At 44.6% G+C, this 20,495-nt stretch overlaps 1 protein-coding gene across 1 annotated transcript in view; it reads left to right on the forward strand.

Moving 5' to 3' along the window:
* Positions 1–1,074: 1,074 nt before the first annotated feature.
* The window catches only part of KCNH5 (potassium voltage-gated channel subfamily H member 5), a 167,136-nt gene continuing 147,715 nt past the window's right edge, over positions 1,075–20,495 (forward strand). Inside the window, exons 1-2 of the mRNA XM_052783445.1 lie at positions 1,075–1,269; positions 14,727–14,850. Coding sequence (XP_052639405.1) covers positions 1,197–1,269; positions 14,727–14,850 — 197 coding nt within the window. The 5' untranslated portion in view covers positions 1,075–1,196. The remainder of the gene's footprint in view (positions 1,270–14,726; positions 14,851–20,495) is intronic.

Here is a 20,495-nt window from a genome sequence, read left to right on the forward strand (position 1 = left end):
TGCTGCTTGGGCCAACTACAGCAGGAGCGTGCAGCACACTGGGATGTGCTCTGCGGGGCATGCTCCTGCCCTAGACGGACAGCGATTTTCCATCTCTTGTTTCCTTCTACGATCCTTTCTAGTCTGTAGCAGCATGCAAAACCAGCAGAGGCAGAAGGAATAGGTGGAGAAATTCCTTCCAGGATTTTACTGTCCATGCCTTTAAAAGACACTGTCCGAGTAATGAAAAGGCTGGAGGGAGAAAGGCGGCTGGGTCAAGAGTAGGGAAGAGCTTACAGAAATTGATTGGCGTGTGGTGTCTCACTGCACTGACTCATCCGCTCCTTTGGGGCTCCGGCACAGGAGCAACCCGGTAAAGCTGGGGCCCTGAAAAAAATGATGGAAAAGAGGGCTCCAGCCCCAAACCTGCCTCCTGTTGCCTCCCCCTCCCAGCCGCTCTCACCGGGAGAGGGAGGAATCCTCCGGAAAAATGGTTGATGGCTTCGTGCGAGGCTGGCATTTTACATGTTACCTTGCGCTTTACGGTTATCATTCGTGGGCAAAATGCAGCCGCCTTCCGTTATGTCACATAGCATTTCGCAGTCCGTTTTCCCCCAAACCCAGCCGCTGAGAACGTGGGAACGCCGTCCTAAAAAACCACGGCTCAGACGAAAATGCCGGGGCTTAGAGGGTTTGTTTTTTTTTTTTTTGGTTTGCCTCCCTCAGGCAGACGGGGCAAAACTTCGAAGGGGTTTCCCGGAGCGCCCGGCTCGGGGACAGCCAGGGAACGATGCTCGGCGGGACACGGCACCGGGCGCCACCCCCGGTGCCACCGCCGCGCATCCCCGCGGGGCTCCGCTCCCTTCCGCGCCGCTCCGCCCCCCCCCCCCCGCCCTCTCCCGGTCCCGGGGCGGCCCGGCTCCGCGGCGGGGCGGGCGCGCAGGCGCGGGGGGGGGAAGGGGGGGGCGGGCGGCGGCGGCGGCGCTCGGCGGCGCCGTGCGCGGCGCGGCCCCAGTCCGCGCTGCAGCCGCCGCGGGGGCGCCACTACCATGAGCGGCCGCGGCCGCCCCTGCGCGACTCACGGGCACCGGGCGCACCAGCCGCCGCCGGCCCCCCCCCCCCCGCCGCCGCCGCCGCCGCCGCTGTCGCTGCTGCTGCTGCTGCTGCCGCCGCCGCCGCTGCCGCGCACCCCCGGCCGCCGAGCCCGGCGCTGCAGGATGCCGGGGGGCAAGAGAGGGCTGGTGGCACCGCAGAACACCTTCCTGGAGAACATTGTCCGGCGCTCCAGCGGTGAGAGATCCCCTCCCTCCCTCCCTCCCTCCGTCCGTCCGTCCGTCCGTCCGTCCATCCATCCGTCCCTCCGTCCCCGCGGCGGCTCCTCGGGGCGCGGAGCCGCCGCGCCCGCTGCCACGCTGATGGGTCTGTGCCAAAGCGGTGCCTTCAAGGAACGGGGTGCGCTGTGCCCCGCCGGGCTGCGCTGGAGCCTGCCCTCCGCCGTCCTTTCCCTGTCCCCCCCTCACTTCTTACATCGTTGTCGGTACTATGAATTTGTAGGGGTTTTTTGTTTTGTTTTGTTTGGGGTTTTTTTGGTGAGCTGCTTCTGAAAATAAGTAGTCATCATTTATGTTTCTAATATCATGTCTGCTCGTCAGGTCATTTTTTTTCCCTTCTTCTTGTTCTTTAGTTCTCTAATAATTGGGCTTGCAACCCAGTTTTCATTGAGGTTTGCAATTCTGTGACACTTTCAAGTCCGTGGCAAAGGTACGGGGAAAGAGGATGAGGGAGTGACTGTGATTTGGAGGATGCTAATCCTGTGGCTGAGCAAATATGTAAAGAACTGTCTGCAGTTGCTCATCTACAGCTCCTCTGTTAGGTGAATATTTACAGGACTGGTTCAGGACTGCATGGCCATCAAATTGTTCCTTGCTGCTGGAGTTTTTTACCTTTTCATCCAGGGCAAAGCACTGATCAAGAGTACTCTATACAGCTCCATTAAAGTTACGATGTGGTTGCAGACACCGTCTCTCTAGGTGTGTTAATGTAGATGCTGCTTTAGGCAAGTCTTGTGCTAGTTACGTTCCTTTTTTACGTAGTCTTTGCACTGGCACAGAACTACTGAAGCGTACGAGTGTCTGCACAAATGAAGTCCAATAAGAGACCCCTCGACTTTGGATCTGCTGAAAGATACCTCCTTGGACAGCCCAAGTTTAGGGCGACCCTGCCATACCAAAGCACTGCCGTGCCAGCGTGCATCTGGGGACGTGAATGGGAAAGGCGGGCAGAGCAGAGCATTGAGAAAAGCTGCCACATGTATTATTAATCAAGACATTAATGTGATGTGCAGTCGTGCTGAAAAGCGTTCCCTTCCACCTTCCTATTGCGCGATTCTGGTTTTACCTCACATTCGTACTAATGTGGTCTGGTGCGCTGGCTTGAAGTTGATTTCGATGGCAGGTAGTGAATTAGTGATTCATTGACTTCCACAGGAGCAAGAGTGGGATGAGGACTTAGAATTTGTTTTAAAATGTTGTATGTTGAAACGCCAGCCTTGCATTAAATCATCAACCATTTTTGGGGGGCTTCCTTCCTCCCGCGTTGCCTGTTGTCAGTTCTGTGGTCGGCAGCTGACTCCCTGTCAAGCTCTGTAGCTGCACGATCACTAAGAGCTAGTTTCCCGCAATATTGTATTTATTTACCGGAACATTAAATGCAAAATTAATTAATAGGGGTTTATGTAGCACTTTCCCTCTGACAATTTCAAAGTGCTGGGTGGAATTTAATTACACTTCACAGTTCCTGTGGAAGAGGACACACAGAAGCATTCCCAATCTGTTCTTCGAATTGTGGCGTAAACGGGGGCTTGAGGCATCACAGTTGCTTTCCCAAGGTCATGCAGCAAGTCAGTGGCAGAGCTGGGAACATGGTTTGGGATTGCCATGCTTTTGTATCATGCTCTAATTAAATCACATGTCCTCCCCGGTGAAGGCTCAGTTAAGCTTTGAGATGTCAAAAACTGGAAAAGCTCAGAAGGCTTTCGAACACTGTACTTTAAAAACACGTATCCCCCGCCAGTTTTTAACCTGGTCTAATTTGGGAGCATAAATCATGATGATTTGGTCATTCATTCTGCTTTTTCTCTGCCACTGATGGTGCCTAAGCACCATGATGGTGCTACAGAGGCAAATCTGCCCCATTGGACAACAAGCAAAATGTGGATTGGGAATTTGTTTTTAACTCATGTAAGTGGTCAGTGTTGTGCCCTGAAACATGATTTAGTTCTTGTTTTTGTCATCCAGGACATAACCCTATTTGTCCTTTATAGAAATAGTAATTTTCATTGGATTCAGCACTGTTTAATCCAAACTTACTGGTATCCAGTAGAGCAAATCTGGTTCAAGTATCTCCTGCCAGGGCTTGGTAGAAGGCAAGGATTTGGTCTGCTGACTGTGTGCTGGGTTTTGTTTTTATACTTGGATTCACCAGTTTCCAAGAGATTTTTCATTGACAAGTTGAGGAACAGGATGAAGGAAAGACTGATGATTGGTTTTTAAAATACATCTTCAGCATCCTCAAAAAAAGCCCTTCTATCACCTTTCCTGGTTCAAGAACACTCTCTTTTGAGATTTCTCACACTTAGGGAATCCCACGGCACTTCTTGACCATAAGTCTTCTCTTAACAACCAGGAGAAGGTTTGTAGATAGAGGTAATATCTTCTATTAGACAACAGGTATGGCTGGAAAACTTAGACAGGTATTTCGGCAGATAGGCTGTGCTTCAGGTGAAAGGGAAGCAATAGTTTCAAAATGAGATGTAGGTGGAGACAAATTACTCAGAATTGCCAGAGGTGGATCTGAATAACAAAATTTATAGACAAAATTGCAATAATTTTAAAATGGGGCAAGTCAGAACTGGCATAGTGGGAACCCAGTGTGCAGACCTAGTATGGTGGCAAGCCTGCTGCTAAAAACAATCATATATTCAATTTTCAGCTTTATCTATGCGTTTTCTCTTTAGGAATGTTGTGAACACTTCCACCTCAGCTTTGGCTACAAATGAGGTTAAAATTGTGGGAGAAACGTTCACGGTGAGTTAGTCAGGAGGAAAGCATCAAAGAGCTGAGCAGAGAGGAACGGGGAGGCTGTGGCTCTTCTGCCCTCCGTATGGAGGGGTGGGATTTCTGGGCTGCTCTGCCGGACGTTCCTCTCCCAGCTAATGTGTTTGGGAAGGATGGAGCAACTGCCAAAGCAATGGGGGGGGTCCCATGATGTCCCTTTGTCCGGGGAACCTCTCTTTGAGAGACAACTTTACACCTTGGAGCTTGTGAAGTGTTTTAGAGCAGCGGCATACTTGGCTTTTTGGACAGCAGCACGTTGCAGGTGCTTCCCAAAGTATTTGGTGGTGGACGGTAACCGCAAAGCTGCTTTGCGGGTTCTTTCCCCGCACCACAGCTGAGCTCCACTCGAGGAGAGACAAAGTCTGCAGGGAGAAGCGGGGTCTGTCGTTAGATCAACTGCTGTGGTTGGTAAAAAGGGACAAGCCCTCGGGACACACAGACCTATCTTCAGGGTAATCTCAGTGCACTCTCTGCAATCTTTTTTTTTTTTTTTTCTTTTAAAGCACAGTGAAAATTCATCAAGTAAAGGCCTTATCTGAGGCTCACAAAGATTGATATGATCTCGCTACAGCCTTGACTGTGCCCTGGATCTTAAGAACACCAGGTGTTTTGCTGAGCTCAAAGAAGAAGTGGTTTGCGAGAGCACTGGGTTAAATCACATTAAGGTGACTGCCTTTTACTGTCATTAGTATTTTGGACTTTTAATAAGGGCCTTCCTTAGGGCAATGTTATCTCCTAAGATGTCCTCAGCAGTCTGTGCCCGTTATTACTAATGTTATTGGTTGCTTCTTCAGTGCATTCAGAGCTCCTGCTGATACCGACCTCAGCTCAGCATCGTGGAGGTGCAACGGGTACAGGACTGGGCAAGTCTCTAGAGCAGGGCTGGGCTTCGTGGACCTGGCCCACATGCAGAGCCATCCGGCAAGTTGAGACATGCACGCAAGGGCAGGGAAATGTGTCTGCCTTGCCTGTCTGTCTTCACCCTTCACATATTCTAGCAGCAAAAGCGTTAAGCTTGTATTAATGGCGTAACTGCTTTTATGGTGGAGGATGAGTTTGGGAAAAGGTTAACTCTGGGACTTTGCGGCAATATGCAGTAAAGAGCGCTAACAGTCTGGGAGAGGGGCTTAATTTAGTGGAATACTATATATAGTCTTATCTATATGATAAGAGTCATCATTATTGGTTATTGTTTCTGTTGCAATAACTCTTAGAAGCTTCCTCGGGAAAATGGGTCTTTCAGGTCTTTCACAAATGTATTTTGACACTTGGGCTGAAATCTTTGCTCCATAAGGCTTACATGGGAATTTTACCGTGAGCTTTAATGAAGCTAGCATTTAATTCCTGGCCTTTTTCAGCTTCGTGCCATGTTCCTACAAAGCAGTTCCTTCAGACAGAGCTTTACGCCCTGCTGGGTCCCTGTGACTTTGATGGGCAAAAGGATCAGCCCTGTTTACAGGTGACTGTGTTGTCAAGGCAGATTACCCAGAAAGGGGGAGGGAAGCGAGTGTCACATTGTAGCGCTAAGACACCTTTTTCATTTTTATTACACTGGTATTATAGAAAAAAAAAAGTGTCTATTGTCTTTCCTGTCCTTCTTACTAGCCCATGTAGTGTACCTGATGTCTTACAGGCAGGGTGACAAAACGTTGTTGTTCTCATGGGACATGATACTTGTAGGCTTCTCTCCCCTGAATTCAAACAAGCTGCATTTTCATCTGATTCAAATTAAGTTACACACGCTGCAGAGAGAAAGTTCTTTAAAGCAAGTTACTTCAAGTTTACAGGATGTCTGTCTTTGGGGATCCTCTGAAAAAAATGCAGACCTCAGCAGTTCCCTAAATCTCTGCATAAAGGCACTATAAACTGTGGGGTGAAAGTTTCCATCATCTAGTTCAGTTGACTGCGGAGAAGTGACCGAAGGGATGACCAAGGAGCTTGTGTCATTAGGGCTTGCTTTGGCATTTGAAGGGCACAGGGTTCCTTTTGCAGTTTCTACGACTGCAGGGGGCCTGCTGATATGTAAATCAATGCAAAGTGGATTTTTACACTAAGAAGCATTACTAGATGACATTTTTGAGGAGTTTTCAATTGCAAGTGCCCCCCCTTTCCTTACCCTTCAAGTTGGTTTGCTGAATGCAGAAAGATTAAGCAAGCTGACTGCTGCTGAAATCGGGGGGAGTTTTACACGGTCAAAGATTTTTTTATATGTGTTTTTTACAAAACCCCACCTGGTTATGGCAGCTCCGTACCATCGTATTAATTTAGAAAACCAAATAATGCCGTATGGTTAGCTAAAGGAATAGCTGGATTTCCTTGAGGTCTGATCAGCTGCTTTGTAAATTCTGGGTCTTCTCTTTCTAGTATTTCTTTCGGTGCGTATCGGTGGCGGTGAGATGGAGCAATGTTCTCTTCTGGGGGAAGCTTGAGCGCTGCTGAGCGCTTGCCACAAGAGGTCACTGCAAGAGTTGTTGCGTTCCCAGGATAATGTTTAAATCTGAGTGAGAAGAGAAAAATGAAATTATTGATTTTTTTTTTTTTTGAGTAAACATCCAGGGTTTTTTATTGCTATTGGAAGGAGTATACAGCCAAAGAATAATGTCAGGAAGTTAAGTGAGCTGCAGAAATACATTTAATTAGCCTGTTTAACAGAGTACCGTTCAGTGGTTAACCGAGATTTTAAGTTATTCTCCTGGAAAGCTAAGGGAATAGGATTTTCTGGTTTGATAAAATTAAGTAATAGAGGAAGATTTTGCAGTTAGCGCTCATAATAACCCGCTTTTCAGAAAAAAGTTTGGTACTTGTTTAATCAGCACACTCAGTGACTGGCTATTTGAAGTGCCAAGCCCCGGGTAACCCAGATAGCCAGGGCCCGATCCTGCACCCACACGTGGCAGTGGGAGGGAGTCCAACTGCTGGCTTCCAAATAGCCCCTTAGGAGACTCACCTGAAACAGCACCTCGGTGCTGGGCTGGGATCCGTCCTGTTGATAGTTTTGCTTTAGGAGCAAAGAGGAGAGCACGGGAGAGGCAGACGATCCTCTGCCAAAACAGATTTTTTGAGATACAGCCAGGCTCTGTGAAGCTGCAGCCAGGACTAGCTTTGGGCTGAGTGTTTGCAAGAGGAGCCCCCGTGTCTGAACAACTACTGTTACAACAGTTTTCTCATCTGGGCATGTGAAGCAAGCGCTCTTGTTTGTATAAAGCTAGAAATCTGATTTTTGGTTGCTCCCCGAGGGTTCCTGTGTGCCTTGAGCGAGAGCTACAGTGTGCTCCAGTTTAAATTTAGTTTTGCTACATCTGTGTTGTGTTCTGCATAATTTTAATAGAAAACAGATTCAGCGGTGGCATTTCGATGATAACCGGGATAGGTGAGGATTAGTTTAACTCTAGGATAAACGAACGTGTGGGGGAGAAACTGTGACCAGGATTGTATGAAATGTCATTTTGCAGGCAACTCATAGGGACGATCTCTTGTCCTTATTGATTCAAAACTCCTCCTGGGGTCAGTGATGTTGTGCCACAATAAAGGCAGGGGACCGCGCTGTTTGTGGGCTTTCACATTCAGAATGATTTAAATTAATTTTTTAAGTTTTTAGGAGGTAAATTCCAGGCAGACTATAATCTTTCTTCTTGAGCTCGCTTGCTAAATTGTTGAAAGCTGCTGCGTTCCCAGCTAAGTGACTTACACGTGGATTTAATATTTCAGCCAATGCTGGATTATTTATCTTTTGTTTTATTTGAGGAGCACTTATATGGGGCAGGAAATAGATCATTTTAGCATAGTCGGTATGGTGGCATCTTGCTCTGGGTTTATCCCTCTTTGCATTTTCATAATATGAGTATTAAATGAAAACAACACTGGTACGGAAAGGTGACGTAAAGTGTTAGTCCTTTGAGAGATTTTTTTTCAGGCAAGCAACGCTTAATGTGCTGGATAAATTGGATGACACTGATGTTTTGCATGCTTTAAAGACACCGGGGAAATAACAGCTTTGTTAGAAAACAGCGATGTGGTTTTATAGTAAGGAGTACGAAGTGCCGGCGGAGGTTGCTGCTTCAAGCACAGCGGTTTGTCTGCAGCCGACCCCAGAGCTGGAGGGATGTTGGTGCCCGTTGAGGCTGATTGCAGAGGGCACTGCCCTCCAGAAGGGTTTAGGATTTTCTCTTGTGTTCTGTTGGGATGCAGTACGGCTCCGGCATGTGGTTGGAGTCACTGCAAACAACACCGGTAGAACTCTGTATTATCAGGGCCGAGACTTGCTCAGGAGAGCTAAAAGAAAAAAAAAAAAAAAGAATGTTTTTTAGGACACCCCTCCCCAACACACACACACACACACACACACACACAGCCCCACGAGTTTTCCAAGATGGTCTGAACAAGACTGCAGTAATATGCTGACCCTGTGTAGTTATAAGGAGAGTCAGCTGACAGCAGTTTAAGTGGTTTGGGGCTTTTATAAGACAGCATTAGCAAAAAAGGCAAATTCCAGACATTTCACAGACCCTGTCAGGTCCGGGCTGCATTTGCTCTGCAATGGAAGGGTGGTAATTCCAAAGGACAGCTCTGTGTAAAGTTGCTAGAGTTAGGAGTTTATTCCTAGATGGAAACACTGCTACTTTTTATTATTATAATAATTATTATTACTTGTGTTCTGCCACCGCTTCATTTTTTTAAAACATCTTTTCAATGGTGACTTTTCTAAAAAGATTAGTTGCCTGTTTTCTTGGGATGAGATGGAATTCTGAAATGGTGATTTAAACAATTTTGGTTACAAGTGGTACCCAGGCATTCTTGAGAAAAGATGATTAGAGACAATGTTTCTCACTTGGCTAAGCATATCTCCTGGAATGATTTAGCTGTTCTTGCTCTCCTGTGATTACATAACATGAATTTTACACTGCTTTGGGCATTTTGTTGGTTAAAAAAAAATGCTTGCACACTGTGGTCTTTTTTTTTTTTTTTTTTTTTTTTTAAACAGAACAAGGCTCAGTGCTGTGTTGAGTATTAGCTACTGCAAGATAGAGTAAGATTAAAGGCTTGCTGCTCTACAGCATAGACTGCATTTATACAAAAGAGTCTTTTTACAAAACAGAAGTGCAGCAACAGCAAATACAGTGCCGTTAACAATTGTTTTCCTCAATTGTGTTTTCCAACATGAAATTTTGCTAACTGTATGCCGCTAATAGCCCAATTCCTTGCCATCAGTATTAAACCTTGTAAATAGGAGAGTTATATTAGCTAATAAAAAGCCTGCTGACTTCCTAAAAGGAATCTAGCAACTCTGAGACAGGCGAGCCCCTGCTTCCCTGCTCTTTTATAGACAGACACTGGTGTTTAGACATGGCTAGTTAAAGAACTTATGCAACCTACAGATTTGTGATTTGGGCTCTCTACAATATATCAGAGAGGGAGATGGGTGGAGAAAATGATTGGTGAAGGCAATGACATCAAGACAAGCTTAGAAATAATAAAAATTGACTTTTATCTCTAAGGAAATGGGAAGTGGAATTGCATTGTCAGTGCATCGGAGAAAACCAAGCAAGGATGAATGCATTACCAGACACTTCAGGCTAATCATCATGCAAGTTTTGAAGTTAGCTGCACATTAATGTTTTCAGTCTGAGGTATCACCACATGGTAATATGGATCACAGTTGCATAGAGTTTCATATACTGGATCAGACCATTGGCTCTCAGATTTAGTGTCCTACTTTCAGCGATGGCCAATGTCTAGCGGACCAGGGGAGAAATTCCCAGCCTCCATAGTAAAATACTTGTCAGATTGGGTGCTGCTGTACATGGAGACAGAAGACTTTCCTTTCTGGGCCACAGCACGGATATTGCGCAAGTTTTAGTTACCAGTGTCTTACTGCCGAATGCGAGCTGTATTTATGCATTGCCATCCGTAACTTTGGCTATCCTTGGCAATCCCTGTTGTGATACTACTCATTCAGTGAAGTCATGGTGTACTTAAAAACTGAGTAAATCCAGGTGTTCTGGTGTAGGCGTAGTGGCTGAATTCACTGTCGTCCAGTTATTAGTAGCTAAACTCTGTTAAGTAATACATACCCTTGAGAATACCTCCAATATATTATATTCTTTAAAAAAAACCTAGCTTGCAGAATATAGCTGTTGTGTATTGAATCCCAACAGGAAGACAGCTGTGGAGATCCCAGTGCTGGTGTCCTTGCTATGCTCACCACCCTGCAATTTGCGGACCTTTTGTTGGCTCCTTTCCTTTTTCTTCTGAAGAAGGCACAAAACACCAGTCTTATCTGTTGAAGACTAGAGCAGGCAAGGAGAGCTGGCTTCTCCCATGAAGGGAGTCTAAGCCTGGGTCTGTCTTGCAGAAGGCTTCTGCCCTGGGTGGGGTGGGAGCAGTCCTTGGTGTGTGGCATTGCTGAGCTCATGCCCATGCTTTAGAAAAGAGTGATTGTGTAAAAGTCCTTTGGCTCACTCCAGAAAGGATCTTTGCTATGAATTAGCCAATGTGGAGTGTGGGCCATCAGGGGAAGGGGAGGACCGGTGCTGAACCTGGGGTTTGATAATGGAGGTGCACCCAGTGCTTGCCTGCAGCAACGCCAGCGGGGCACGTCCCTGGGCTGCCGTGGGGTGACTAGCTGTGGTCTGGGTGCGTGTCCTCCCAGTTGCGTGCAACGAGTATGGATATGTCTCGGGAAGGAGCAAGTCAGTTGGCAGCCTGTAGGCAGGTCTGTAGCACACTTGTCTTTTGCTATACCTGATCTGCTTGAATGAAGACTTGGCTTGTGCTAAGAGGCTGCTACGGGACTTCGCTACAGAATCACTGCAGCAGGGCACTGGGGGACGTCAAGGTCCCCTTGGCTGAGGGTCCTTGCTTTGGAGCTGCTGGCAAAGGAGGCCTGGAGGAACGTGCAGCCAGTTGTGTTTGGAAGGGAAAAGACTCGTCTTTGGTGTTAGGCTGCCCTATGGCAACTGGAGGTGGAGAGGAAATGAGTTTTTTCCAACCCTTGTCTCTTATGCCAGGTTCAGGCAGCCAGCTGGAAATTGAACAGAATGGAATTTGCCATAGTCAGACTGATGGAGATCTTAACCCAAGGCACAACTGTGATTGACCTTTCTTAGTGAGAAAGCCGTAACGGAGTTGTAGAAATGTGGAAGTCAGGCAGGCAGATGGGTTTAGTCCAGGACTGGCTGTTAGGACCCAACCTCAGGGGAGGTAACTGCAGAAATGGACTTTCAGGAGTGGTAAGTGGTGATGGCGTGATATAAAGCAGTCTCTTCCCCAACTACACAAACCTCCTAGAAACCCTAAGGTTGTATTCTCTACTAAGTAGTCTCTGTTGTTGATCAAGGTTAGGCTCCAAAATGGAGATGTGTTAGAGAATATACAAGGAGTCACAGCAGAGGACTCAAAGCAAAAACTCCTCCGTGTCCCTTTGCACTCTGCAATTTTAAGGTATTATGGCCAAAAAAAAGTTCTCTCAAAGTGTCCTGTCAGCCAGTACGCAGTTTGGATGTTTACAGCTGGGTATGGACTGGCTAATGTAAAGTTAAATCTGCCTGGAGTTTTGATCTGGAGAAATTGTAGAAATAGGGAAGAATGAATATGTGTCTTGATTGGAGAAAATACCACGGCACCTGATAAAATGTAGGGTAGGCATGGAGTCCTGTGGATGCTGAGACTTGGGTACACAACGAAACCCAAGGGTCAGACGCTGGCCTGTTCTTCCTTAAATTTTATCAAGCTGCTCAGTGAGCAGCGACATTAATGAAACATGGATTCCTATGGCTTTGTGCCCGCAGTTAGATTCGTTGGTCTCTAACAAGATGCAAACATTGATTCAAGGTTTTTCTTCAGCTGGAGTAGAACACACACATACATATTCACGTGCTGAGCATGGGTGAATAAGCCTTATTTGCTTAGGAGACAAGGGTAAAAAAGAAGTCAATTAAGTAAAGAAAAATTCATGGGGACAAAAGAAAACATATTCTAATATCTGGTCAAGTTTCTAGTACCTATACTATATACCTGATCTAACCTTACAAATACTTGTATCTACCAAGATACTTCTAGAGTCTATTTTTTTCTACTTTTATGGGATTTTTTTTTTTTTTTTAAAGTGTCAATGGTTTGGCTTTATGTTTTGTTCCCTCCCAAGTTTCCAGTGGATTTGGTCAGTTTAGTGAATGCTTTGTCAAGTATTTTGAGACCCTCGGGTGTAAAGAAGTATAAAATCCATAGAAGACAGCCATTAAATGCTGTATGTCAGCTGCTGGTTGCAACATGTATCTTTTGCTGTGTACTCTGTGTCCTGAAACAGTTACGTGGTGGAAATACACAATCAACATCATGTCTGTTGGACAGGGAGGCTTCGAAGCAGGGTTATCTGCTTTTGGACTGTGGTCCTCTGGGAGCACCCAGATGTGCACAGCATCCACGAGCGAGTTTGGTATTGCAGTCTCTCATCACCCAGGTTGTGCCCGTTGTATCTAGATATGTGAGCAAGATTTTGGCGAAGATAATCCTATAAAGAATTCTCTTTCCAAATCTAACCAGAAGACTTGTAATGTTGGTTTTTTCCCTGTGGGATGGGAAATTAAGAATTGCTTACGCTCCCATCCTTTCCAGGTGCTGGGGTGTGGTGGTGGTAGGGTGGCTGCCATGGGGGGAGCCTGGGGGGTTTAGGGGTCTGGTGATGTCTCCCCTTTTCCAAACTGGAGAAGATGCAAGGTGTTGGGGAAACATCAATACAATGGGATGAGCTCCATTGAACCCTTTGGTTTCCAGGGGGTTAGGATGTCCCCTGTGTTAGTATGTGGGCTGTGCTGAGCAAAGCTGGGCTGAGTCCCCGGTGCCGAAAAGGCTGCGGAAGGCCAGGCAGATTTTATGTAATGCTCAGGTTTTACTCCGTGTCTCCTGCTGCTTGTAGCGAGGGCATCTCCCTTCGGGTAGGAAAGCAAATTTTTCAAGTTGGCATTTAGGCTTAAGAATATTTGTGATGGATTCAAATAAATTCTTTGAGCTTAAAAGTGTTAGATTTCACAAAATCTAAACTTCTGTTTCTCACATTGGTTGGCTTTTAAATATTTTTTAATCTGCTTTTCTATAGAAAATCCAATAATCTCCAGATTATTTTTTTCCAAATTCATGCTTATAAAGAAAAAAGAAATACTTTTTTTTTCAGTACACTTTCCATGTACAACGGAATAATGCTTGCATAATGTACAATCTAGTCACAGTTATAAATACCCTGAGAAGGGTGTGTGTAGCTTATGCAAACCCAGTGTCACTTTTATGTGAAAATGAATGTGTGCACCTCAGTAATTGGCATAACCATTCTTCGGCTATTATGAGGAAAATTTGTAAAAATCTCCTTAATTTCCCCCCCCCCCCCCCCCCAAGAACTGCTGAAAGGAATGTTTCCTATAATTTCTATACAGCAGTGATTGTTAATAGTTATATTTTAATAGCTTTTTAGCATCAATGAATAGGACTAGTTAGTTCCATAGCTGCAGCCAAAATGAAATTGAAAATTAACAGTAAAAGTAAAGAAAGCTCCAAAGATCATCACAGACTACAATTTGAGAACCTTTACTAAGTAAGAATATTATTTCTGAAACAAAATTAGGAATGTTTACGGTGTCAATGAACATAAAATCCCACAACATTGTGTTTAAGCAAAATAGGTATTTCCTTCTTTGGAAGCACCTTGCTAAAAGCAGGGATGGAAGAATCTTTCCAAACTAGTGAATAAAACTATTTTAGGACTAACTCATAATGTGTTGGTGCCAGTCCGTGCGTATAAACTGTAGGCACTGACCGAAAGAACAGATGACTGAAGCGATATTTAAACCTGAGTTCAGCCTCCTAGAAATACTCCCTGCCCATATTTTGTATTTACAGCAATGGATGCTCGTTACTAGGATGAGCCAAACCCACCTATCTGTATTTTTAATAGACTGCCACTGAAATTCGATACCTGTTTTGTGTTATTTCAACGTCTAAGTCCCTTTGGCACTCATCAGTTCCCCAATCATGCTGAATTTCCACCTGGGTCACTTAACACCCGCACTCCCAGGCATGATGGGGCTCGTGTGTACCACGAGATGCGGTGGGCACATCTCGCCCCTCCCAGTGGCTCCTGGCACTCTCTGTCCCTCATCCTAGGGATGCTGGCTGTGTCCTGCACAGCAAACTGGGACCTGCCAGGAGGAAAAATTTAATTGTCTTAAGCAAGAGAATCATCATCAGCATTGGGCACACATACAGTTCAGCATTTAAAACTCAGTTTGCGAGTTAATTTAAGGTTGATTTCAAGATATATGTTTATATACCTATAAAACAAAAATCAAACATGATACCCTGCCCAGGTGTTGTCAATGAATGAATCCTTTCTAAATTGTGAAAGCGTTGGTGCTTATGTCAGTATTTTGGGGTGCAAGAAGCTACTTTTGTTAGTAGGAGTTACCCTGTTTCATCATGATTTATTTTCTGATGCCCATTTTGATTTCAGTTCTCTCTGAAATTTCATGGTAGAAGTTACCATCACGAATAACCGTCTGCATCTGCTGTGTAACATACGTAAGATTTAAATGTACTTTGCCACTGACAACACCCTTTCTCTCTCTCTCCTCTTTCTCTTTTCAGAATCCAGTTTTTTGTTGGGAAATGCCCAGATTGTGGACTGGCCCGTAGTTTATAGTAATGACGGTTTTTGTAAACTCTCTGGATATCATCGAGCTGACGTCATGCAGAAGAGTAGCACTTGCAGGTATGCCGACTGTCTGTTCATTGCCACTCGATGCACTTTTAAAATTATAATCTGCTGGGAAGAAGTGTTAGGTTTTGGGAAAAGGATTGATGTAAGAAAAGCATTGTTTTTCAGAAATTGAAGTACTGAAACAGGCTTTAAATGAATGAAACCAGCAACTTATCCGGGACATGGTAAAGCACTTAACGATGTGCATTCAGTTAAGCACATTGTTGACTAACTTCCAGTAATCAATGGTTAGTTCCACCAGGATTAACAAACTGCTCAAATACTTAATGTTAAGTCCTTTGCTAAATCTGGGATAGTGGTTAGGATCTTGTAAGACTTAATCCTAAATAAAAGAAAGCTAAATTCATGTTGTTTATATTTTAATTTTACTTAAAACATCTACAGATTTAATACGTTTCACCCAAATCTGTTTTGAAAGCAAGCCAAATCTGCCCAGTTTGGAAGTTCCCATCATCGTCTGGTAACTGCATAAATGCAATGAGCATTGCGGGAATAAAGACTGTTTGATGGAAAAGCTTTTAAAAAGTTTTAGCAGTGAATGAGGGTGAACTACAGGTGCCCCCCAAAGAGGGGGTAAATATTATGAGGATTTAGACCTTATTCTTTTCTCATCTGAAATTTATTTTGGCTAATACCAGTACGAATGTGCCCTAGCTAATGATCCAATAAAGAAAGTGGGGGTTTAGGTAATATATTTCAAAGGCTTTTTTTACTAGATTTTTTGTTAATTCTCCTGTTATCATGCTAGGAGGCAGTGGGCTCTTCTGTAGCCCATGTTGGTTCCTGTTATTACACACACACACACACACAGAGCACAGTAATGTGCAAACCGCATCTTTATTCTCAAGAGGGCGATTAAGCTGATGATATATTTACTCTGAGCATTGCAGCTCTATGGCTTTTTTCCTTTTGTTGGTGGTCTTTCAGGAGCGGGCAGCTGTGATTTATGGTTAGACATGCATCTGCGCCTTGTCTGCTGCATCCTTTAAAAGGAGATGCTTTGGGGAAAGACTAAATCCCTAATGCGTGTGCATGAGCAAAGTAAACCAGGGACAGAGGCAACAAGGAGTGGCTGAGATAAAAGTTTGTATAGGTTTTCCCTTTATGTGTTCAGGGAGCGACCAACTCCAGGGCACTGGGAGGAGGGGACTGTGTATCTACAGCCATGATTTTTGGGAGATTGGTGCTGCCGGACACTGATCGTTGACTGATGCTCCAGCTGGCAGGAACAGGGCAGGCAGTGAGCCTGTCCTTGGATGTCAGTCATCACTTTCTCCAAAAAGCAACATGTGCTGATGTGTGGTCACTGCTCTCCGCTTCCAGGAAGGGGAGGAAGCCCTGGGGGTCCGGGGTTGCTCTGTGCAGCCCCATGTCCTCTAATGGGCAATGGAGAAGAGATGGGCACATGCTGCTGAAATGAATCATTCATTCACACAGTAGCAACAGAGTCGATAGACTCAGCGAGGCTGAAAGAAACAGCCCTATCGCAGCCATGCCGGATATACGTGCATGCTTTCCCCTTTGCTCTCTGCTATCCTGTATATTGAACTGTATATGTTTGCTGTGAGCCAGCACTTTTATAGTGTGTGCATGTTAAAATAATGAAAAATACAGAATTGGATTGTAGGAAAATGTTGGGGGAGTGAAGGTTTAGCAATATGTCTCTGATAATAATTCCCCTGTGCCTCAAATACTGGGGGGACCAAAAGGTTTATTCCATCTGAGTGCTTTTTGTGAGTATGATGGGCTCTAGTTACCATTTGTAAGGACCCTGTTTTGACCACGTTCATGTAGATCGTGCAGGTGAATCATACAGATGCAAATTCAAGGAGGAATTACTGTGGAAAATGGAATTGGTAGCAGAGATTTTTCTTTTGTTTCTTTTTTTTTTTGTCATTCTATATATTCATCTCTGGATTTTGGAGAGGCCTCTACACTCAAAGCATGGCTAGTACTTCTTTTGTGCCTGGGTCTTAGCTGGTAGAATTACATATGCAGTGTGATGTTTCCTGCTTCTTAGGAGACATCCCAGTCTTCGCAGATTAAAGGAGAGCTGGAGAGGTTTTTGGCATGGTCTGACATGCAGTGTGTAGCCTTCCAGAGCAATGTCTTTGGAGCTACTCTCTAATAAAGAGCTTATGGAATGGAAAATAGTCTTGAAGGCCAATGCTGCCTGCTTAGGGTTACTCAGTAGAATGCCATTGGAGGCTTTTTGATATCTGGGGCTATTACTTGTATTATTTTCTGAGTCAGGCTCTCAGTCCAGATTTGCTGTGTTGTGCCCAGATTATGTTACATTGTACATAAAAATTGCTTTATATATAATGTTTGCTTTACTGTTCTAAGGCAGGTGCTCTGGAATGAGTGCTCTGGTGCCACACCTTTATTGCAGGTTTTGGAAGGGTCTGTTTTTACAGCTTTTTAGTGCCAAAATTCCAACCGAATTAAAATACACCGATACAAACAATGTAAATCTAGCCCCTGATTCGAGTTATTGATGTTACTGATCATGAGTGTGATAGAGGACAAATCATCTTTTCTCCTGGGTACTCCAGCAAGTATTCACTATATCCTGTTTCTGTCTGTCCCACCCCATACCCTACATCGGGGCTGCTCATATGTCATCATCATATTCAGTCTCAGGTGGTCCTGGCTGACACTGATCACAGGGAGGGCTGGGTGAACTGAAGGCACTGGAGGTGCGAGTGATTTTTGTTCCAGCGCAGGCAATTACTTAGTCCTGTGATGAGCTGGTAATCCCTTTGATTTTGTACTTCTCGCATCTTTTTAATCAGTAACAACGTGCCCATTGGCAGGAAAATCGCTTAGACATACCTCAGTACGCGTGCCAGACTCCCTAATTTCACGGGCACTATACAGAAGGCACAGTGTACATTGGGGTCAGGCTACGTGAATGTTGCGTGATGGCAATCAGTGTGTGTTCTTTCTGGGTGCACATGGCACTGAAAGTCGCATGTGTAGCTGGGGCTGATATACAGAATAATTGGTATAAGTGAGTGCTAAAATGCACAGGATTTTTAGGTGGAAGAACTTGTGTGCTGGTGAGGCATTTCTGTGCCAAATGAAAATGAGCTGAGTCCAGAAGGAACAGGGCATCTGCAATTGTGACACCTCTAACCTTCAATCCACCATGCAAAAACCTGTGCCTGGAGGTGCACCAGTAGATCAACCAGCATGTAGGAAAACCACTTGTTTCATGCCCGGTTGCCCATAGTCATGACAATGTATGCCTTCATGAATGCACTGAAAGAATAAACAGTCATAAAACATTAAAATCCAGTTTAATGTTGCAAGTACTATCAGTGTTTTCTTAAATATTGTTGCTTATCAGTTAAGCTCTGTATTCTCATCAAGCCTTTGGAAGAGCAGGCAGCCCTTTGAGTGGCTGGTTAGTAGACCTACCCTGGCATTTTACACTTGGCATTTGTGCCAGGTTTTGCTTCGCTTGCCCGTCCTTGCACCCGAGAGCCTCACACCAGGCTGGAAGTAGCTGGTTGCTGGTTTTGTTTTCAAAGAGGAAACCTGCTCTTAAGCCCTCTTTGTGTGTTGCCTTCCAGCTGTACAGGGGGAGAGAATTGCATCTCCTTGCTGAAGCGGTTGTTTACAGGTAGTGTTTCCACTGAAACACTTGCAGAGCTCCAGTCAGCATCTCTGCTCTCCCTTGTTTTGATTTATTGCCTTTTCAAGTGGGATTAAAAAAAGTCTGCGAGTGAAATCTTGTCTCCAGTGAAGCTAATGGCAAAATTCCCACCGTGTTCAAAGAAATGGGATTTTGCATGGTGGGTACAGTGTGCTGGACTTGAAAAAAGTTAGATTTGATACTGGGATGTCGCCTCCGTGACCTGATTTTTGTGTGTGTGAGAAGGCCTCCTTGCACTGCCAAAGCTGTGCAAAGAAACCTTGCCGAGTGTGCCAGTGGGACGCAGGGAGCTGCACAGTTTCTCCTTAAAAATTGTGCCTGCTCTTTAACTTGCAAAGTTCTGAAGCTATTGACGTGTATCTGTATTTGCTGTTCCTCCTGGGTAGATGTTCGTCTGTTGTAATTGATGCCTTTTCATCCAACGCTTCAGGATGAACAGAGCTGTAAATTGGATGTAGGATCATATGCCTTCTGTGCTTCACCTGTCCTCTATCCTGGATAATTCCTCACAGACAGCTGTTAAATATCGCCCTGGCACACACTGCAGACCTGGAGCTGTTCTGATGCCGCTGCTCTGGATCCTGACAAAGGACAGAAGAGCATGCTACAAAGAGCACACTATGCTTTTCTGTGCCAAGGGATGCTTTCAAAGGGAGATGGGAGCCCAGGCATCTTAAATGACAAATGGTCTGTTTCAGAGATGGGGAAATTATCTAAGATTGTTCCTTTCTCTGAGTATTTCAGTAAGTCTTGTTTCTCTTTGATAAGTCTATTTTCTAGGTAGTAAGATTCCCAGTAGCGGGGGGGGTTGGTATTTATGCCTTGTACAGTTTGCACTGAAGGCACTCGACAAACACTAAATAACAAAAAACATGAGGCAGAAAAAGACAGAGTGATTGACTGAAGAAGTAGGAGTCCCTCCATGTGTACAAAATAGGGCAGACTAAATTAAATTAAACCTGTGATAAGCAGAGATCTTATATAACTTATACAGTGAGTGGCTTTGATGTTTCTTTGGTGCTGTTAAAAATCGCCACCTGAAAAATGTTTTTATTATTCCACAAGCCTTTAAAATGTCTCTTTATATGTGAAAATAATGTAAGATTTGAGTGTTACAGGCTTACTGCAATAATAAGCTGCCTTTAATTTAAAACATAAAGTTGATTGATTGTATTCAGCAGTGCTAACTGGTATCGTCCACCACTCAGAACGCCAAGTACGATTTGTCATTTTAACACTAATTAATGATGACTTTCTGTATTATAAGCCATGTAAAGTCAAGCACTTTAACAAATTTTTGTTATTTTTTTCTTCAGGACTAAGAGAAACATTGTTTTAAATCTGAAGAAAACAAAAAAAGATAATTCAATTGCACAACAGGCTGTGTGAAAACTATCAACTCTTATTTTGTCTTGCAGAGAGGAGAGCATTCTGCTTTATCTCATCAGTGCATTAAAACACGCATAGATTAAAAAAAAATCAAACTCTTTTTGGTGTCATCTCATGTATAAATGTATAAAAGGTTATCAGCTGAACTCAGGAAAGAAAGGCAGGTCATATGAAAATGAGCAGTAGGCTGTGATTTGCATTTCCTAAAGGCAGCTGTGTATGTTAATGATAAGCAGTACCTTAATGAAGCCTTGTGCCCTGGTAAAACCATTTCCTGATGTCAGTCGCTGTAGTGGCATTTCCATTACAGTGCTGTCCCAAAGGTAACAGTTATGACGTGTCATTTATCAATAGCTTTCCCTGTGTTACCAGTGAAGAAGTGCCTGTAGTGACATAGAGATGTTGTAGTCTGCCCTGGGTCTGCCTCTATCACCCACGCTGGGCAGCACCTTATTCTGGGAGCAGCCCCATTACCTCCCTTGGTTGGCTGTATAAAGAAAAGATTCATGGTCTGGCCTTCATTGAGTATTTTAATGCTTGCCGAGTCACTAACCACTATGCTGTTTTATTGTTTCTTTCAGAACAC

Source organism: Harpia harpyja, chromosome 3, assembly GCF_026419915.1.
Source record: "Harpia harpyja isolate bHarHar1 chromosome 3, bHarHar1 primary haplotype, whole genome shotgun sequence".
In the NCBI taxonomy this organism is placed as follows: Eukaryota; Metazoa; Chordata; class Aves; order Accipitriformes; family Accipitridae; genus Harpia; species Harpia harpyja.